Here is a 23,187-nt window from a genome sequence, read left to right as displayed (position 1 = left end):
TTAAGTAGTTCTGAGTTCTCGGGGACTGATGACCTCATCTACCTGTTTTTCTGGGGCTCTCAAGCATCTTGCCCCGTTTTACGAACATTTCTTCTGGATCGACAAGCGCAAAGGGGACTTCTTGATTTTTTCTTAGGTATTGCCTCCATTAAGCGCAACGTCAGAACTGCCTCCCCCGTGTCGTCACATGTCCTAAATGCAGAGTGATAGTCATTTAACAGACCTTCAATTTTCCTTACCGTATTGTATGTTATTCTGCTCAGCAATTTGGATACTTCAGCTACAAACCTGACACTGTAGTTGCCGCATCTCCATTTGCACTCTTAGTGTTTGAAGTTATTGCGTTCGAATTCTCAGAAAATTATTTGACTTATCGATACGCTGAATCTTTCCTTCAGACTACCATTTCTCTTTCGATATTGTCACGTTTCTCCTGAAGCCATTTCGCTTTACCTTTCTTGAATATCCTACAGATTTTATTTCTCAATGCTGCACTTCTTTCTTTTCGTCAGTCAACTGATATATTTCTTCGGTTACTAACAATTTACTTCCAGTTACCTTCTTCATATCTATTTTTTTCGGATCCAACTTCTTTGATGATCCCTTTCTAAAGTTTTCCGTGGCCTCTGATATTCGTTATCACTATATCTATTGCCTCAGTGACCTTAGTACACACATCGTCATTCCTCAGTACTTCAGTATTTCTCTCCTTTGTTTGTTGACTCTTGCTGACTTTCCGCTGAAATTTCAGCCTACTAATTCAGATCTGAGTGTGTATGTGATATGTGTAACATTAGTTCAAATGGCTCTGAGCACTATGGGACTCAACTGCTGAGGTCATTAGTCCCCTAGAACTTAGAACTAGTTAAACCTAACTAACCTAAGGACATCACACACATCCATGCCCGAGGCAGGATTCGAACCTGCGACCGTAGCGGTCTCGCGGCTCCAGACTGCAGCGCCAGAACCGCGCGGCCACTTCGGCCGGCTGTAACATTAGTCTGTATTCATCTGACCACATTATTTTCTTTCTATTTCACTTCACTTACTGCAACTGGTAAGTCGCCCGGTCTTTTAACGATTTTATAACCTGTTCATTGGCTCACTATGTCTTTTAATCTATTGGTTACTGTTGTATTGACTCGCTTGTAGACATCATTTCTGGACAACTTGCGTTCAGCACGTATCAACTGTAATAATTTCCATAACAGAACGCCGAAGTATGCATTCTCCATCTGTTACTGCCACGCTTCAATATATCTAAATCAATTATCACAGCATGATGAAAGAAGAACTTGAAATTAAACCATGTTATGATTAACACTGGGCTGCTTTCGTCTTGAGAGTATGAAAAGGTCCCTACGTCGACCTTATGTCAATTCAGGATCCATGAACACGTACACCATCCCCATTTTCACTTGAGTTAATCATTGCCGTTTCTTACTGCGTTCGGCCGCCGTAGTGATTGCTTATGAGTGTGGAAGCAACGACATTGACGAACCTTGGCGTGCCCTTCAAACTGCAGTGCAGGACACCAAAGGAACACCAAAATTCTAGAACTTGAGAAACCAGCAGTTGCTGAACAGTCTCCAATTAACGTTCCTCCGAGAAGGCTGGCATCACTTGTGCAGACAATCTCTGGCAGCGTGACGTAATTATGACGTCCACTGATCAGTCACAAGCCGTCTGCGGCCTATACGAGTAAATGATTGTCACACAGCCACGACAGTCACTCGTTTCTGAGGAAGACTATGGAATATTTCGCCGAAAGTTCGAGATTTTGCGCAGATTTGAAGCGACAAGTAAAAAGAGGATGTTTTGAGAATACGGCACAGTAATAATCATAAAATAAGTACTTCGCGTTCCTATTCACTCCATCACATCCACGCCCCCTAGCCGTACTTGTTCACTGAGCAAGCACACCCCTAAGACAAGCGGCCTAACACGCCTTTCCCGCAACCGGCAGATGCTCGCTCCCCATTTCTGAGGCAAAGGGGCATCTATCTCCAAGTTAGCTGTGATCTTGGGTCCAACCGAGAAGGATAAAGATAAGATTCCGACATCGTATCGATATTGACATCTGTTCCTTTAGAAACTATGTTCAGGTTGAGCGTTTGTATGTCCCCTTCCAGATTTACTAGCTTCCATATCGCATTAAGGCTTTTCACATTCCACACTCCGACTGTAAGATTGCTACCCTTTCGTTAGAACCGAGCAATTAACACATTGGACTCGCATTCGGGATGACGACAGTTCAGACCCGTACCCTGTCATTTAAGTTTTCCATGATTTCCCTAAGTCACTCCAGGCAAATGCCGGGATGGTTCCTCTGAAAGGCCACGACCCATTTCCTTCCCCATCCTTGACACAATCCGAGCTTGTGCTCGCTCTCAAATGACCTCTACGTCGACGGGACGTTAAACCCTTCCTTCCTTCCTTCCTTCCTTCCTTCCTTCCTTCGTGTCGTTGCCATATCTGTCTTCCTCTATGAACACTTGCCTACTGGGAATTTCGACCCTCTCCTTTTCTGGTGATGACCTAAATGGAAGACTATTAGAGATACTGCCAACGGAGAGGACACCACAACACTTTTTCAGTTAGTGGCCACAAGTTCTGTATGTTTATTTACCAAGGAAAATTGCTCAACAGCCGTATGTTTTGGGAAGTTATTTTATTTAGACAACCAGTTTCGGCATGTCATTAATGCCATCTTCAGGTCCTTACACGTTAGTACTCGTTAATATTGTCGCAGAAAAAGCTGAGTAGCACCGTGGTGTAGTGGTTATGGTACTAAACTGTTGCATGAAGGGTCGAGAGTTCAAAACTCGCGTGGACTCAACAATTTTAATTTCTATATTCGTTTCGAGTACATTCTAGAAGATCCACAAATGTGAAGAATCGTTGTACTGGAATGTTCTGTAGCTGTATATATACTGTATGTGTTCTGGCCGGAGGAGTTCGCTCCGCGCTCTTGTATGTGCAAGTGCTGAATAAACCTTCGTAAGTGAAGTAAATGTTCGTCATTCATCTAATTACACCTTCTACGTGACAATATGCAGGGACTTGAAGATGGTTGTCTAAGTAAAATAACTTATCGAAACATACGTTTTTCCTTGGTAAATATTTGACCGGCCACTGTAGCTTATCCACAATGGATCAGTTGCGATGTCCTGTGTGTATGTGCTTTCCCTATTCTTAATGCAGTAGTTTCCATACTTTCGTTTTGCATCCCAATGCTTCTGATCAGAAATGATTATTCCGTGTTTTAAGGGAATTTTTGCAACCCTACGCATATCGAACCAAGTATTAACCTTCGATACACAAGGTTGTGAGTATGCCTTAATCTGGAAACTCAATAATGACGGATTGCCCCACGGACTAGTCCGAGCTAGGTGGCTCAGTAGTAAGGCACAGGACTCGTCTTCTGGAGGACAGCTGTTCATTTCCCCGTCTGGTCATTCGGATGTGACTTATAAGCGATTTCCCTAACTCATTTTAGGTGAATGATCTTAACTTTCCTTCCTTCCTTCATTCCTTCCCAACGTGCTTGATGTGGGATATCAGCTGTGTACCACTGTTAGCACCATTGGTCCAAGGGAGCGGCATAAGTGCGTTATTTTGCTTCCGGACTGTCGTGACATATAGTATCACACATGGAGGACCATAGTTCATCGCACGGCAACCGCAGCGCGGATTAGGACCAACGTGTTATCAAAGAATGTAAACTGCTTGCTCGCAGTTGGTCTTCGAGCATGGACGCTTCTTTCCATACTCACTCTCAGCCCATCACTGTGTAGCCCGCTTCTAATGGTGTAACGACACTGGAGGTACGAGTTGCGTAAAGCTGTGTCTGGGAGCAAAATAACCCGTAACGGACGAGCGAAGCAGTGGATATGAAACAAACTAACAGCCAAAGAACATGGCTCCCACAGAATAAGTTTTGTAATTTCAAATATGAGCGTTAGCGTGAGAAAAAACTTCTGATGAAGTACATCTGGAAGTGAATGATGTGCCGCGAGAAAGCGGGAAAAGAGAATCTAAACGTTTGAGATGTAGAGTTGCAAAAAGTTGCTGCAAGTTAACGCTTTGAGCTCCAGTGATTTTTGCTGCAATGCCCCATTTTATTCATTTTATTTTGATGTACCAGTGCCTTTAGCATGAAACCACCGATGTTACGGAACCCCACATTCGTAGCATCGGCGGTTTCATGCTAAAGGCACTGATACTTCAAAATAAAATAAATAGTGGCGGGTTGCGCCAGACTATGGACTGGTAAGAAATAGGTTCTCCCCATAATAGGCAAGGAAAGGAATTAGTGTAAAATACTGGTCAGAAGAAAGAAGAGGATTGTAGGACATGCTTTAAGACACCAGGGAATGACTTCGATGGTGCTAGAGATAGCCATAGAGGGGAAAAAGCTGTAGTCGAAGACAGCTGTTGAAATAAGCGACTCAAATGACTGACGCCGTTGACTGTAAATGCGTCTGAGATCAAAGACTGGCATAGGAGAGGGCGTCGTGGTGAGATGAATTAAACTGGTCTGAACATTGATGAGAGCACAGTATCGCATGGCGACAGTAGTGGTCATTTGCGAGTGCAACATAGTACAGTCCATGAGTGCAACTGCCGGAGACTTAGCAGACAGGCTGATGGAGAGGCATACGTGACAGTACATATTGGGCGTTTGTTGAGGGATCACCAGAGAGTGTAAGACGCGTCATCGCCACCATCTAGTCCAATTTGTTGCCGGGTCTATGACGTCGGGGTGACGTGCTGTTTCAGTGCCGGGACTGCTACGGTCGCAGGTTCGAATCCTGCCTCGGGCATGGGTGTGTGTGATGTCCTTAGGTTAGTTAGGTTTAAGTAGTTCTAAGTTCTAGGGGACTTATGACCTAAGATGTTGAGTCCCATAGTGCTCAGAGCCATTTGAACCATTTTGTTTCAGTGCAATACCAGTCTACTTCCAAAGCGCATTCGGTAACGCAGTTTCGTGAACTACCCAGTTAAACTGATCATCAGACAAGACATGGTATCTGGTCCAGCAGTACTGCTTTACCAACTGCGGCAACAGTTGGAGTGTGGAATAAACACTTTCAAAATTGCACTGAATACGTCTGATTGTCCCTACTGTATATATGATCGCGGAACGAGATTGTAGTTACTGGATATTGTAAAAGAACAGAAACTACTGTACGGAGATAGTCTTCCCATGTATGGACACGCCACTATGGCCTGTTCAGACTATAAGGGTTACCTTTCCACCAGTTGCTAGGTACTTCAAAACAGTTTTCATGAACATTAATGATAATACTTAAACAAGTACAGCAGCCAAAGGTCTGTCTTAGATTAATTAAGAAACGAGTTTTTATTTTAATGCCAACTTTTAACAAGAATTCCTTGTTGATAATCAATATCGGTAAGATTATCAACTCATTCGATGGAAAATTCTTGTTTCGGCTTTACCAGCTCGTTAAGTAGCATGTCAGATTCCTTTCTGTGTCTAGAGCAGCCAAAGTACAGGGTGTTTCAAAAATGACCGGTATATTTGAAACGGCAATAAAAAGTAAACGAGCAGCGATAGAAATACACCGTTTGTTGCAATATGCTTGGGACAACAGTACATTTTCAGGCAGACAAACTTTCGAAATTACAGTAGTTACAATTTTCAACAACAGATGGCGCTGCGGTCTGGGAAACTCTATAGTACGATATTTTCCACATATCCACCATGCGTAGCAATAATATGGCGTAGTCTCTGAATGAAATTACCCGAAACCTTTGACAACGTGTCTGGCGGAATGGCTTCACATGCAGATGAGATGTACTGCTTCAGCTACTCAATTGTTTCTGGATTCTGGCGGTACACCTGGTCTTTCAAGTGTCCCCACAGAAAGAAGTCACAGGGGTTCATGTCTGGCGAATAGGGAGGCCAATCCACGCCGCCTCCTGTATGTTTCGGATAGCCCAAAGCAATCACACGATCATCGAAATATTCATTCAGGAAATTAAAGACGTCGGCCGTGCGATGTGGCCGGGCACCATCTTGCATAAACCACGAGGTGTTCGCAGTGTCGTCTAAGGCAGTTTGTACCGCCACAAATTCACGAAGAATGTCCAGATAGCGTGATGCAGTAATCGTTTCGGATCTGAAAAATGGGCCAATGATTCCTTTGGAAGAAATGGCGGCCCAGACCAGTACTTTTTGTGGATGCAGGGACGATGGGACTGCAACATGGGGCTTTTCGGTTCCCCATATGCGCCAGTTCTGTTTATTGACGAAGCCGTCCAGGTAAAAATAAGCTTCGTCAGTAAACCAAATGCTGCCCACATGCATATCGCCGTCATCAATCCTGTGCACTATATCGTTAGCGAATGTCTCTCGTGCAGCAATGGTAGCGGCGCAGAGGGGTTGCCGCGTTTGAATTTTGTATGGGTAGAGGTGTAAACTCTGGCGCATGAGACGATACGTGGACGTTGGCGTCATTTGGACCGCAGCTGCAACACGGCGAACGGAAACCTGAGGCCGCTGTTGGATCACCTGCTGCACTAGCTGCGCGTTGCCCTCTGTGGTTGCCGTACGCGGTCGCCCTACCTTCCCAGCACGTTCATCCGTCACGTTCCCAGTCCGTTGAAATTTTTCAAACAGATCCTTTATTGTATCGCTTTTCGGTCCTTTGGTTACATTAAACCTCCGTTGAAAACTTCGTCTTGTTGCAACAACACTGTGTTCTAGGCGGTGGAATTCCAACACCAGAAAAATCCTCTGTTCTAAGGTATAAACCATGTTGTGTACAGCACACTTGCACGTTGTGAACAGCACACGCTTACAGCAGAAAGACGACGTACAGAATGGCGCACCCACAGACTGCGTTGTCTTCTATATCTTTCACATCACTTGCAGCGCCATCTGTTGTTGAAAATTGTAACTACTGTAATCTCGAAAGTTTGTCCGCCTGAAAATGTACTGTTGTCCCAAGCATATTGCAACAAACGGTGTATTTCTATCGCTGCTCGTTTAGTTTTTATTGCCGTATCAAATATACCGGTCATTTTTTAAACCCCCTGTATATGCGTTTGACGTCATGGATCTCCCCACAATCGCAATGCTGTAATAAAAAATGGTTCAAATGGCTCTGAGCACTATGGGACTTAACGTCTATGGTCATCAGTCCCCTAGAACTTAGATCTACTTAAACCTATCTAACCTAAGGACATCACACAACACCCAGTCATCACGAGGCAGAGAAAAATGCTGTAATAGCACGGCGCGAATTTTTATGGAGGTGATGTTAGCAGCTGCAATGATCATTACGAACCACTTCTCCCCTTCGGCAGTAGAGCTACGTTTCATACCCTGCATTTCATTGAACCATTGTGCTTTCGGTATAAGTTAGTGGATTTGCCTGTAACTGATGCCCATGTGTAGATCTTTGGTCACCCACTTATCGTGGCCACGTCTCCGACTAGAACATTTAGATCGTGTTCTGGAACAAATCGTCGTTGTATTCCATTGTTAGCTGCGTTCGTTACTAGCTGATAGATCTTCTCGTGCCCGCATCTCGTGGTCGTGCGGTAGCGTTCTCGCTTCCCACGCCCGGGTTCCCGGGTTCGATTCCCGGCGGGGTCAGGGATTTTCTCTGCCTCGTGATGGCTGGGTGTTGTGTGCTGTCCTTAGGTTAGTTAGGTTTAAGTAGTTCTAAGTTCTAGGGGACTTATGACCACAGCAGTTGAGTCCCATAGTGCTCAGAGCCACCAGATCTTCTCGTTCTCCACAAACTGGCCTGCCCCTTGGCTCATTCAATTAACACTTCTGTACCGTTTCTACGTAATTCTGACACATCAGTAGCTATTCGCTATGACATATGACAGCTTCTTTTCTCCTCAGCAACGGTTGTGTTTGCAGTTGATTAAAACTTCATTCGTGTGGCAGTACTGCTCCAGATGGTTTATTTTCAAATTTCGAAAAGCATAGTAGATCGAGGGAAAATAGATTTCTTGGCCCCACATTCCTCATGTATCAACTCCCACGAAACTATTCGTGATTTCATAAAGTACATTCTCAGAGTTCAGAAATTATTACTGCTCTACAGGAGTTGCGATAATATTTCACAGATAATTTAAGCATTAACTTCTGATCTCTTGTGAACGAACAACGCCTGGTTTCTTTCCTGGCGAGTTCAAAATATCACTAAAAGAACCTAAAGTTGTGGCTGAACAGTGCCTGTTAGTGTCATCATCGTCTTTGGCGTTAACTGTAAACCCTACAATAGTTGCCAGACCACCTTCTAGTCACAGCCCAGTCTCCCATGTTGCGGAGATTCATCGGATAAAGCATTTCGGTTGCTTTCACTCGCCAAATGTTACCCAGCCACTCTAACATTACTTCTCTGTGACGCAAAGTGAAAGGCTTGCGAGATTTACCTCCGTGGCATGTAATAGAATGCTCCAACACTGTCGCAAATGTTACGTCTAAGGTCTACGGAAGGTATTCGTTATTCCTTATTTCACATTGTGATCTATACGTTTGTTTTTCCATTCTCTTCTACATATTTACAGCTTCATATAAACTTACCTGTTCTTTGCGACAACAATATTATAATAAAGGCTGCGTTTGTGGTCGTACTTGAAACTGTTGAAAGAACGAGAAGATTCCAAAAACAGTCTTACAAATGTGCACTCTTTAATCACCAAGATGGGGCTAGAGCTCCGAAACGTTTGGTGACTGCTAAAAACTGTATTTTAGTGACTGTTTAATGAATGTTTTTCGTTAACACTTTTCTTTTCTATCCCTAATTCGTGTCACACAATTTTAGTGACGGAGATTAAGGGAGGTGGGAGTGGGGTTGTAGGAGAAAGGACATAGACAGAATAAAACAGTGAATCTGGATGATTAATGTTGAGCTTGGAAGAAGGAAAAGACATAACAGGAAACACATGAAACCTTGGGAAAACTTCGGTGCCAGATCATTTTGTGAAACGGATTGTCGTCATGTTACATTACACACCTGTTCAAGCAAATACAATAATGTGATTTCTTCTTCACTCGCGACCGCAACCCTGCTGTGTTACAGAAATGACGTCTCACACTTGGACTGTTCGGTTGTACGAGGCGTGTTTTTTAAGTAAGTACCGTTTTGAAATTGAAAAAAGACGTGCTAAGATATCTCAATAATTTTATTTTTACATGAAAGCCTGTACCTTAATCTACGCACTGACGCCATTACAGTCTGATTCTTCCTTGTTTAAGATGTGTACTGAGTGTTTAAGATGCCTCCGATAATCGTGAGTCCCGCCGACTGTGAAGTACGGGCTGCTATAAGATTTCTTAGTGCTAAAGGCCTAAAAGCGATCGATATTCATCGTGAGATCTGTGGAGTTTACGGAGAAAACATTATGAGTGATGGAATGGTAAGAAAGTGGGTGAGAGCATTTAAAGATGGCCTCACAAATGTGCATCATGAACAACGGAGTGGGCGTCCTTCGGTCGTTAATGAAAGTTTGGTGCAGGAAGTGGACAATAAAGTGAGAGAAAACAGACGATTTACGATTTCCTCCTTGCTGGATGATTTTCCTAATGTTTCTCGTAGTGTTTTGTATGGCATTGTGACCGAGCACTAAAATTACCGAAAATTGTGCACATGTTTTCTACCGAAAATGTTGACGCATGTGCACAAAACCAAACGTTTAGACAGTGCGTTGCCTTTCCTTGAGCGGTACCACAACGACGGTGATGATTTCTTATGCCAAATTGTTACGGGCGATGAAACATGGGTGGCCTACGTCACACCAGAATCAAAGCAACAATCCATGGAAGTTGAGTAAGGGCATCGTTTTGTTGCAAGACAATGTCCGTCCGCATGTGGCGTATCAGATCAAAGATCTCATCACATCTTTTCGATGGGAAACTCTAGATCATCCTCCGTACAGCCCCGATATTGCGCCCAGTGACTACCATCTGTTCCTGCACTTGAAGAAACACCTGGGCGGTCAGCGTCTTCAAGACGGTTACGAAGTCAAAACAGTGGTGATGCAGTTGTTAACAAGTCAAGCGGCAGACTTCTATGAGGAGGGTATTCAAATCTGGTACAACGTTATGACAAGTGCCTCAATATTGACGGAAATTCTGTAGAAAAGTAGATTAACGTACAGCCTTTCATGTAGAAATAAAATTGAGATATGTTAGCACGTCTTTTTTTAATTTCAAAACGGTACTCACTTAAAAAACACGCCTCGTAACAACATAAATTGCTGTAAGACCATCTAAATTTTAGTTTTGTGGTTAGACCACAGTAGTTGTATCGAAATTAAGAGAATTGCGCGTGACAGGCTAGCTCGTCCGATCGATACAGTTGGTTTCGAAGCCAGAAACTCTCCATCTCTTTCGGGCTGCTCTGGTGTTGGTATGAAACATAGTTAGTCACGTCCTAGCTCTCAAACCAAGAAAAATCCCATGGCAGTCACCTGTTTGGGTCAGCCACGTCAACAGCTCAGCTGCGAATGCGTACAGTCTCAGAGTTAATCAGCAAGGGTAGGGAAGACAATTGGCGTCGTTTTTTACAAAGGAACCGCGTAGGCATTTGCCATGAGCTATTTAGGAAAACTGTAGAAAACCTAAATCTGGACGCCCGTACTGGTATTTGAACTGCCGCCCTGCCGAATATGGATGAAGTGTATTATCATTGTGCCTCCCCATTAGATTGCAAGCATAAAGAATGAAGACGGAATAAATGCTAGAGTTCAGAGGTTATCGACGTAGAGGTCACTGGAGACGGAACTCTTACATAGTTGAAGGATTTGGGTCAAGCCAGAGCGGTCTTACAATATTCTTATGAAGTGAATCATTGAAACTGTGGAAGGCGTGAATCGAGATTGCGATTTGCGAGTTCATAAATTTCTCGTTAGCTGTCCGTACTCGTATCTCCGTAGGTTCCCTGGTCAAGCCCGCAGGACAATATTTCATTCGAGTAACTACTGCGAAGCAGTGCTTTAGTTTCTCTCCTGGGAGAGGCACTCCTGTAGATTTAGAGGAGACTGTTGCCTTGTTTGGGAGGAAGGAGAATCGGTAACAGATCCAACCACTTGGCTGGGTCTGATAACTGTGCTCTGACATCTGAGCAGGCATATTTCTGGGTGCGATGTGTATTGAAGTCAAATCCAAAATTTTCATTGTGCAGCAGTAGTACAATACAACAAATACTGCATAACTCTAAATTTAAAAAAATATGACAAGGCTCGATAGCAGACTAAAATATTTTATTATGGGACTGTACGAAGTGGCAGATTGGTTTTGGAAGGAGGAGACAGAATTCCCTTCTCGACTTACCGATGGGTTTCTCTGTTGCTTTCCTAAATTCCTAAACAACGTGCGGCGCATGACGGCATGGTTCCATCGGCATGGCCGCTTCTGACCACCCTTTTTCCATTGAGCTAGAGCTTCGAGAGGTATTCAAGTCGATGGGACGTTAAACTTCAGTCGGTGTTAATTTTCTTTACCTTTTTTACGTTACTTCACTAAAATACAGTTCTCAGATTTCACTGGAAAATAACTTCAATACAAAACTTGAAATGGGTCGTGGATTAATAAAAAAACATTTTAGTAACTAAGGCAGATATGTAATAAAACCATAATGATAAAACAGTGGCAAAATGCATCCATTAATGTAAACTGAGAAGTTTTATTTTTGACATATTATTTACTTATTAGTTCTTTCTTTTCATGCACCAACTACCAAACGATGTGGTTGTACAGCTAATTCATAATAAAAAGTTAGAAACACACATACGTAAGAAGCCAAGCTATAAATGATAATTCTCGCGAGGGAAATAAAATGCAAACAAGAAAAGGCACAATAGAAAACAGAGTTCTCGCGAGAGGTCTGCAAAAAAGAATGCTAAAAGTGTTTAAAGTCACAGCCTGTTGAATATCTTTAATGTTCAGTCGAGTAAATGTATGTTCATTACAAGAGAATCGTGAGATTCGTCCTTTCTTCCGTTTTTACAGTACATGGCTGTACTTTTTCTAGTTAATTAGTTTTCTGTAAAGAAGCCTAAAAAAAGAGTAAACTTCGAGAAAGATTTTGAATTAGCAATGAACAACGGATCAATTTTTTTCTATTCATGCGTTTAGTTTTGATCTACAATACGTCTGAATAGCGTGCTTTCCTCCTGCAAGCGCCTCGTGTAGTTTCCATATGAGAATACGAACTTCATATTGTATACGTCCCTTCCAAAACTTCTTTTGCAAGTATTTCTGAATAAATTGTGCAGGTAGGGACTGGTAACAGATGTATTTCTTTTTTGTGTAACATTTTAATTTAATTACTTACTTTTTTTATTTTTCTTTCGGACATCTCGGTGTTAGTGAAACACACTCACATCACAAAAGACAGAACAAGACAGAGTAACGAAGCTTGAAACTGTAAGACGTCAAAACTAAACTAAGTCTGAAAACGACGATGCCAACAGTAACAGTAATGTGAATGATGGTAATAAACACAGTTTAAGAACTGAATTTTGTAAGTCCTAATAATGAGCAAGAAAAGGAAAAGAAATTTATTTTGGAATGTTAAGAGCGCAATCCTGGCTTTCACTTGGACTGATTCAGGGCAACCTTGGGAACCTGTAATCAGATTTTTCAATAGTTTTTAAGTTCATTGATCTCTTCAGATGTCATCTCGACTATAATCCCTGTACCATCTAGATTAGATATATTTATTAGCAGAATACTGGAGAAGTCTAATCAGTCTAGAAAGAAGATTGCTTACAAATCACTCGTGCGACCCATTCTAGAATATTACTCAAGTATGTGGGACCTGTACGAGGGGATATTGAATTATACAGAGGCAGGGAGCACGAATATTTGATTTGCGGAAGTGTGTCACAGAGATACTGAACGAACTGAATTGGTTGACTCTTGAAGAAAGACATAAACTATCCCGAGAAAGCCTATTTACTGAGTTTAAGGAACCAGACTTCAATGATGAAACTAGGAGTACACAAAAATCACCTCTGTATCGCACACTCAAGGATCATGAGGACAAGATTATAATAATTACAGCACTCGCAGAGGCATTAAAATAGTCGTTCTTCCCGCGCTCTATATGTGAGTGGCATGGGAAGAAACCCTAGTAACTGGTACAAAGGGACGTACTCTCTGCCATGCACTTCACGGTGTGTTGCAGAGTACAGATGAAGACACTTTAGTACCATAGATCCAAAGCGAAAAATCCTTAAAGGTAGCATTGTGCATACAGGGTGCAATTATTGAACTATATGGGAAAAAAACGTAAATTGCTGGCAAACTACGACCCCACACATTTTATTCAACATGTAAACGTCACTACAGATATGCCTGCTATCTTTGGCAGTGATGTGGCGCAGACGAATAGCGAAATTCTGCCTGACCCTCTGAAGTGTCGGGACATCGATGGTGTCGATGACCTTCTGAATGGCTGTTTCCCGCTCAGCAATGGTTTTCAGAGTATGTTATGCTACACTTTAGGCTTGTCCTTCACACGTGTTCTAAATGGCAGTCATTGAAGGTTTATTGACGTACGCCTGCAAAACTTTAAACATATACTGCAAAACAGTGTGTTTATAATTTGCTTTTCAAGGTCACCACGAATTGTCTCAAGAATGTAACAGAACGTTTCTCACGTCATCTCATATATTCGTAAAACCTGCCTTGTTACTCCGATAACTTAGGACAGAGTGTGCAGTATTAGCCACGTTATTTACGAGACAGGAAAGCTCATTCACATGCATTTGGCGCCTCTTTAGTAGCAGAAGACGCTATGCAGCACTTCTATCCAAGGACAGAGGCCTCCTGGTTACCATCCCAGCCTAAGAGGTTAAAATCTAACATACTTCATACATAAAATAGATTATAACGTAACCTGACTTAACCTAACCTCCTTGACCCTGCCGAAATCTGACGGCGATCAGACGCAATATGACCATTATGACGGCCGACGTTTTCAGACGAACTCCGGGGACGGTGTCAGCCAGAATGCTACGAGTTCTAGAGCCCCTCTTCCTCGTATAAGAACGTAAGTGACCTGCCCCGTGGATCACACACATTTACGTCCAGATGGACCAGCACGAAAAGCATACGATGGGTCAGCGTCCCAAATACGCGAAACCTGCAGAGCAGGAAGCTGTGACGTCAGACGCGAGGCGCCGCGCCTGGGGCCAGTGTGTTGTAACGGGACTCGCAGGTAATAATGGCACCGGGCTGCAGGTGGTGTTGTCTGGACAAGTAGTCTCAGCATGACGTGCGTGTTGTATTCATAGACAAAACAAATGTGCGTCTGGATTACTTTGCGGCGTTGTGCGGGTTTAAGGCTCCGAGGTCGTTGACTCGGCTAGAACCGTTAATGAATACGGCTGGTACCTGCGACCTCCTATTTGGTATGTTAATGCACTGCGTAACGCCATTACGCCCTTCAGTTAGCCACTTACATCCAGGGACAGTTAAGGGTTATAGGACAAATGGCGTGCGGGGCACGTTATTCACCGGAAAATTAGCACAAGTAAATATTCTGTCTTGTAGCAAGCGTTCACGCACATGAAAGGGAGCCTTGGAGTGTCTTAGGAACAAACATTTTCACACACTTGCAAGCAGCCATAAAAAGTTCAGCTACAAATAACGTGCAGTTTAAAATGAGCCTAAAGGACTTAGTGGTGACCAGATCATCCATGGACGAGGTGGAACCGATTTATGTATATGTTATCAATAATAAGCAAAGTAACTCTAGTATTATGTAAACTGTGACTTCTGCAGATCTTCAGTACAGTAATGTGATTAGTACAAATGAGTGTTGTAAAGCGATTGTCTGTTTGATGATGCGTGTCTGCATTAACATAAGAATTGCCATACGCACTCAGTGTATTCTAAGTTCACAAGTTTTGTGACAACTTTATTATTACATCGTAAATAAAATGAAGTTTAAGATTTTTTTGGTTACAAAGACTAAACAAATCGCAACACAAAAAAGCAATTAATGTAGGGTAATGAAGTTTCGGGAATACATTTTCTAGATAACATATTTAAGTGATTAACATTGCAAGATCACAGGTTAATGGTGGGGGAAGATAAGCCACTGCAAATGTGAAATGCTTGTACATTAGTTACGGGTAACGGCCAGAATGTTGAATGTCCTCTTTTTTTAAAAAAAAAATATTGGGTGACAATTATTGAGCTATATGAAATAAAATCGTCATCGCTTCTGAACGGTTTGCGTTCAAACTGCAGAGTTGGGGGGACTGAGAACCCTCATTTCGCGATCAAGAAGTCTCTTCACCCTCAACGGGTGGCTGTGTGGTGTGCAATGTCCAGTTACGGAATAATAGGTACGATGTTTCTTGATGGCATGGTGACTACCGAACGGTACGTGAAGGTTTTGGAAGATTATTTCATCACCATTATCCAAAGTGACCCTGATTTCGACAAGATGTTGTTCATGCAAGAACCCATTGAAGCAGGAGAATGTCTGATGTCCTGGAGGAGCACTTAGCGGACCGCATTCTTGCTCTAGGGTACCCAGATACCATGCGTACGGGCCTCGATTGACCGCCATAGTCTCCAAATTTGCAAACTACTTCATATTAACAGAATCGCTACCCAACTGGCATAAAACACCAGTTAGCAGTAGTAATAATTTGTAGACAACTAATGGCAACCTACCACAAAAAGATCCAGTACGCTTCAGTTGTGATACGCATATAAGATACGCGACCCTTTTCTCTTGAACAAATTATTTTTTGAGGTTATAATCTACACCTAAAATTTTCAATAAAGATTTTGCCTATTTAAGGTTTCGAACAAATGCGCGATTTCGGTCCGCAGATTCCAAGCTGTAACCCAGTTATGATACTTTCATTCTCAGGATCCACAAACTCACTCTTTCTTAGACTACAATCAGTTTCTCACACTCCATATTTAGTGTGCGAGAACATCTGTCGATTTGACTGAAGAAAACAAACTGATTTGAATTTTGCCGATTGTCTTTTGAAGTCTATACATTCGGAAGATAAGATCAGCTACGGTGTGACTGTGCACATAGTGGTGTACGTATGTGAAAAAATCGGCTGTCTCCAGCCAATGTCGGCCATATGCAGAATCCACCAATATTGGCGCCACTGTGACCACAGCCTTAGGTCGTGAAGCTGTCTTAGCGTTATTGATGCGGCTTCCTGACCTGCAGAATTTCTTTTGGAAACCTACATCTGTATATTCGGTGGATGGAGGTTTGTCTTCTTCCTTCTGAATGCGTGTCCATTTTTTAATGATTTATTTCTTCAGTCCGAGTAGACGTATAATCAGTGCTTCAACTATTGCACTTGGTTTTCTCTATATTCTTCATACATTTATATTCTATAATTTCATTCATTCATGCATAAATGCATCTTATTCTGAAGGAAGTATATATAAAAGTTATTTTGCTGTGCTTTCTGTTTACAAGTGCATCAGTACTTGGCACATCAGTCTGAAATGCATGGCAGAGAGGACTTCCCACGTCCAACTGTACTAATTGTTATGGCTTCTTCCCATTCCATTCAACTATGGAGCACAGGAAGAATTTATTGTTTAAACATCTCTATGTAGGCTGTAATTAATCTAATCTTCTTCTCATGATCCCTAAAGGAGTGACATGTAGTGGGTCGTAGTATGCTTCTACATCAATTATTTAAAGCTGGTTCTTGAAACTTTGTAAGTAGGTTTTTTCAGGATAGTTTGCATCTATCTCAGAGTATCTGCCACTCTGGGTTCTTCAGTATCTGTCACACTCTCCCACGGGTCAAACAAACCTGTCACCTTCCACACTACTATTCTCTGTATGTATTCAATATCCCCTGTTAGTCCTGTTTGGTATGGGTCCTACACTTTTGCGCAATGTTATAAGATGGGTCACCTGATTATCTTGTAAGCAATCTTCTTTATAGACTGGTTGCATCTTCATAGTATTCTGGCAGTGGGCTGAAATCCACCACTTTTAGCTACAACTGAACCTACGTGACTGTTCCATCCCTACAAACTGGACAGCCAATTGCTTGAAAGAGTTAACAGATTCCACTGAAAAGCGTGTAAATGTGGATGTGATGACTAGCAGGAAGGGCGCTACTCGGTAAAAAAAGCAGCTGTTTCCTTAGCTGCATTAAGTAGCTGCTGCATACATTGTGCTGAATATTGAAGGAAGGAACTATGGTAGATGTAGATGGCACAATTTTAGAGAGGTGACTGCAACTCACATTGGCCAAGAATAGATATCAATCATGGATTTTTCAGTGGGACCCACCCTTTATTATTTGCATGAGCACAATTGTAATTATCAGAGATTATTAGAGTTATCTACCTGTTGTATGAATACAAGCCTGTTGGCAATGAGCTTTATCATTTGGTATTTTAATTAGTGCCTTACAATCGGGTAACTTACAGCAGTGACTGATGACTTATTTTCCCAATTGTATGTAGAGTTTGTGGAGATTCCTAATTTTCTGCTTCATCTTTTGGTGTATTGTGGGAGGCAACTGTGTAATGAAGCAGAGCAACACTCTCAAATGAGTATAATGAACCTCATGATCAGTTTATGCACATCTTGGATCCATCATAGTTTTTCCATCTCAACACCAGGAATTTTTATATGTAGGACTGTTATGACCAAGCGAAACTACTTTCGTCTGGCCATAACTATGGGTTTTTTGATTGCTTGGTGAGATGGCACATAAGAACTGAACTCAAGAAATATTAATTGACTTTATTACATTAATTAATAAATTATTTATTTAACTCTGATACACTTCTTTGCCACAGGAATACTGGATAATTTACAACTGTCATTGACTATGTATGCATCATTTGATGCACAGGTTAACAAACTGTCCTCTTGAGGTACAATGTCCAACATTTCCTAAACTAAAAGTTCACCAGAAACTTTAGCAACTCTTTGGTCCTACACTATGATGAGTACTTCAGATGAGGTCACAAACTGGAGAGAGCTCTTGCATGCTAGAAACTATATTGGCCTTAGCATGAAGCCACTGCTATACTGAGACGAAGGGCATGTCTTCAGGAGTGTCTCCCATTGGTTGCAGCTGATTGGTGTGGCATTGCAATCTCTGGATGATGCCACAAGGCTTTCATTTTGTGAAGAACAATGTTGTGTTGTTGCATCTTCTGTCAGAAAACTGGTATCATGTACCTCTCCACAGTTGTCTATCCTACACAAGCTTCACCTTCACATATCTACTGCAACCTACATTCATTTCAACTTGCTAACTGTATTAAAGTCATGGTCTCACTCTACAATTTGTACCCCCCACATTTCCATCCCTTGTCATATCAACAATTCCATGATGCTTCAGTGTATATTCTGTTGATTGATGCCTTCTTTCAGTCAAATTGTGCCATAAATTTATCTTCTCCCCAGTTTGATTCAGTACCTCCTCATTAATTACCTGATATATCTCTGTGACCTTCTGCATTATTCTGTAGCATCACATTCAAAAAGCTTTTGGCCCAGTCATGTCTGTTTATTGACGATGTTTCACATTTGTGTAAAGTTACACATAAGATAAATACCTTCAGAAAAGGCTTCCTACCACCTAAATTTAAACAATATGTTAGCAGACTTCTCTTCTCCAGAGATGCTTTTCTTGCTATTTCCATACATCATTTTATATTCTTTTAACTTCAGCCCTTGTCACTTATTTTCTGCTTAAGGGCAAAATTCATCTACTACTTGTAGATCAGTCCACCATAATGTATAATGACCAAATGATTACATATGCTAGTGTTAACGGGAACAGATTCGAGGTTCAAATCTGGAGGGGTCAGTATTTGGCGAATCCAAGAAATTGAATTTGCCCAAAAATTTGAAATGATGATGTCTGATACTCTTAGTTTAGGAACTAAAAACTGACAAGCTCTTTTAACTTTGACACCATCATGATTTACACAGTATAAAATTGAAGTGTTCAATCACATAGTACCATGACTGTGAACACAGGTCTGAAGTCTACGGGTACATGTGCTTGTAATTAGAGAGAATGATGATTCTTTCAGTCCTTTGCACCTATGTTAAATAAGCCAGTCTTCTGTTTATTTTCTTAATTGAGGTTCTTTCTTTTTCTGTCTTCCTTTGCTCAACTTCCTATCATTTGCTGGTTCTACCTGTGAACTTAGGAAATCACATCCCCTCTCCCCATCCTACATAGATGTGCATATGCTGTAGTACCAACCTTTAACTAGGCCTTACATGAAGTATGATTATAAATGTATTTTAAACTGCTGTAAAAGTAAAATATTGTCATCCCAGCAAAAGACAATGTTGGACTGTCAGTAGCTGTAGTACATCACACCAGTGGATCTTATTGACCTCTGTCCATTATTATTTACATTTCACCTAAAATGATGTTATCCTCAACTAGAATCTATGTTCTCTCACTTTCTACTATCTTATCAAATTAAAAGAAATAGCTGTCAACTCAGTACTATCTCTTTGCAATATCTCACTGAATTGGTTACCAAGTATTCTTTCCTACTCTTCGGCCACACACACAACACTGTTATTACTGTCTCACGTCTATCACCCTCTTGTATGTGTTCATGCTCCTGCCCCAGGGAGTGCCACATTCCAGACAAAATACTTACCAAGCCTTCCCTTAGGCCTTTTTCTAGTTTGCCAGATAGTAATTTCCTCCTTAGCAATCCAGATGTCCCAATTTACACTTCAAGTCTTCACTGATCATACTACCAAGATACTTAAATGCTCTAACATGGGGGAATTAATTAAATCAGTAATAAAACATGAATTAACATGACATTGAAAGCAAGGATAATTAACAAAAACTAATAATTCTGTTAAATTGGTACTTACTAGTTGCAAGGAATGAAAATCTCCAGCCTACATTGTCATATTCTACAGGATAATTGTTCCTACTATTCTAGTGAACTAGGTATAAGAATCACAAGTGGCAGTGAGAAAAGCAATTAACTGCTGTTTAAGTGCTTCCTGAATCACATCACTTCAAATTGCTCTAGACCTAATTGCACTACCTCATCACCACATAGTTGGTTTTGAACTGAATACATCTCACACCACTAATTCATGACTTCTACATTTCACATACAGTTTAACAAACAATGGCCTTATGAGACATTCCCAACACCATCAAGCTCTTTAAGGGCCATAACCATGAATATTGAAGGAAGACTGTCTATTCGCTGTTACAGATCCACATACATGGATCCAATCTGGAGAGCCTACATGCGCACATTGACCCCAAGTTCCTGCCCGAGAAGTATGGCGGCACAAGGCCAGAGTACTCCTACCGACAGTGGATGGACTCACTCAGCCAAAACCCACTGATCATCAAGGGTAAGTTCTCTTCACACAACACTGCATCCATGTCTTCTCCCTCCCTTCTTACTTGGATATGACTTTTAACTCTCCACTGTAAGTGCTACAACCATAGAATAAAATTTTATTTCTTGTTACTTTCTAAACTTATTTTAAAGAAAGTAAAATGAATAAATAGATTAAGGTTAACTTTCTTCCTCTTCTAATTGCATAATTAAGTGGAAACACAGCTGTTAACAACTTACAAAAATTGTAATTGTATGGTACTAAGACATAATTTCCACTGCTACCGTGGACAAAATTTCTATGGTTCTGAAGAAGAATCTTCTATCTTTTTATGTATTTAAAACAATTATTAATGTGGTTTGGATCATCTCTCATGAATCAAAGTGCATCCTCAGAAAATCTAATTAAAATAACTACTGACACTTTTCTTTCAAAGTAAATTATTCTTCACATAAAAACACACACTACAAGCAGCCAAAATACTTCTTTTCACATGATGAAGACATCAGATGTTACATGTGATGACAAGAAAGGTTCTCATGAAACACATCTAAATGAATGTTTCTTTTAGTAACAGTAAGCTTCATTTTCCTTAGGTGTCCGTCCATTGGTTCAATTGTTGGTCAGATTTGTTCTTGCAATCAGTGTCTGATTCCATGACTGCAGGTCCATGTGACTTCTGCAGCTCTCTCAGATTTGACTATGAGCCTATATATAAACACAATTGGGACGTAAATGATAGAAATATTTCTAAATATATTTTAATAGCTCAATAAATTCTGGAGCCAAGTGTCTACTAAATTTACAAGTTTCCATGTTATTACTTACAACAACTGTTATTATTAATGTCAAAGTACAGCTCCCTTGTAAGGTAGGTAGTATTTTGTGCATTACTAATTCTTAAGTACTGGAGAACATTTACAAAAGTCTTTCTCAAAATTGAATTTTCAAAGGCCTGTACATGGGTAGAAATCAGTGAGCCAGTGAATAATAATAGTAATAGTTCATTGCTGCTGTTGCTGTTTTATAGCTACCTTGATTCCTTAGGCTATGAACACTTTTAGTTATCAAGAAGACTGTTTGCTTAAAGCCAACTGCAGTCATCTTCAAAAGAGTGTCATCTGCAAGGCAAGTGCAGCGCTATTGTATGCTATAAAAATGTGAACAAACTTAAACTAAGTATTATTAAGTAATTTTTATTGTTATTAAATTTTCTGAACTAATAAGAGATGTTGAATGCAGATAATTGCAGTGAGTAGACGAAATCAGCCCAAATGAATATTCCTTATCACAAGTTCTATACTACACTAACTGTCAATGAAAAACATTGTTTTTCAGTTACAAATAACTATTTTGTAAATGGAATTTTGTGTGTCCATTTGAGAGTGGTCCAGAATAAGTTCACCACCAAATTAGATTTAAAAAAATATCCTTTAGCACTTATTAATTTGCCAAACATTTATTCATCCTGTGTTGCTTGCCTAATTCACCCCGTCTCTTGCCAGCACTGCCCATGCTACTTTGTCTCTGCTACTGTTCATCAACAGCACTACTCGGTCACTGCATGAGTGGGAGTCATTCTTCTTGTATTTCCACCCCGGTTAATACATATCACTAAACTGGATGCTGCACCATGTTAATATGAAACCTCTCTATCACACACACACACACACACACACACACACACACACACACACACACACACACAAAACAATTTGGAGACAAAGTTTTTTAAAATATGTAAATTTCAAATGGAAATATTCCCAATAACAAGTACAATTATCCCGATTTCACATCATTGTACCTTAATTAACTACAGTGTAAATTGTGTTTCAGAGCTGAAGTCCCTTGGGTACACAAGAGGAGATGAGGAAGAACTCCCATCAGATTCTTCCTGAGTTCAACATGTTTTAGCAATTACTGTACAATAGTCAATGCTGGCCAATGTTGAAGTGCCTTTAAGTAGTGCCTTATCTATATATCTTAGTCTTGCAACTGTTGTATATGAATCTTTTCCTGCATTGCCAAGTGTGCCTGATTTTTGTAAATTTAATTTTTGTATTATACTGAATATAAGTAATTTTGTTACAAGTGTATTTTAATAAATATTTAATGAGAGTAAAAAGCAGTTTGAATTGTAAATATACAGACTTCAGCCCTACTACCAAATTAATTTCTTAGTGACAGTTACCCCACAGCCATATTACACATTACATGATACAACACCTGTAAGGCATCATAATTCTTTGAATGGATTGTCAGTTTATTAGTGAACAGCAGTACACTGTCTGTGGAGGTGGACAGCATATATACCAGGGAAAAAAAGTTAAAATTTTGAAACACATTTGGTAATGATCCATAAGAATAATTCTCAGCTGAGTTAAATTGTTCTTTAAATAAAAAAGTATTGCAGCCAAAAATCAGTTTTAGTTATTCATATCTTATATGGCATTATTACACCACCACCACTGCCATAACAACAGGAAAACACTGTTTTTTTGTAACAGTGGTTATTTTAGGGTTTTACAAACCAGAAATATTCTGTATTTAAGTCTCAAAAAAAAATTGTTCTCAAATGCTTCTAAATGAATACAAATGAAAAATGCTCTTTGCATTTGTTACTATTTCATTTCCAGACTATCTCATACATATATAAAAATTAAATTAAAAAATGAAATAATAGGTAGAGTATCACTGAAATATACTGAAAATTTATATTGCATCTGCTGTTGTTAAGTAGTACAGTAAACTGTTCAATTATGTACACTGCATTAGTGTTTCTCATACAGTTCCAGAGAAAGATTCACTCATGTTATAAAAT

At 40.6% G+C, this 23,187-nt stretch overlaps 1 protein-coding gene across 1 annotated transcript in view; it reads left to right on the top strand.

Moving 5' to 3' along the window:
- LOC126235780 (alpha-tocopherol transfer protein-like) overlaps window positions 1–22,485 on the top strand; it is a 237,235-nt gene extending 214,750 nt beyond the window's left edge. The window contains exons 7-8 of the mRNA XM_049944587.1: window positions 20,234–20,378; window positions 22,203–22,485. Of these exons, the coding sequence (XP_049800544.1) occupies window positions 20,234–20,378; window positions 22,203–22,264 (207 nt within the window). The 3' untranslated portion in view covers window positions 22,265–22,485. The remainder of the gene's footprint in view (window positions 1–20,233; window positions 20,379–22,202) is intronic.
- The last annotated feature ends 702 nt before the right edge of the window (window positions 22,486–23,187 follow it).

Source organism: Schistocerca nitens, chromosome 2, assembly GCF_023898315.1.
Source record: "Schistocerca nitens isolate TAMUIC-IGC-003100 chromosome 2, iqSchNite1.1, whole genome shotgun sequence".
Taxonomy (NCBI): Eukaryota; Metazoa; Arthropoda; class Insecta; order Orthoptera; family Acrididae; genus Schistocerca; species Schistocerca nitens.
This window is presented reverse-complemented; position numbering and strand designations above follow the sequence as displayed.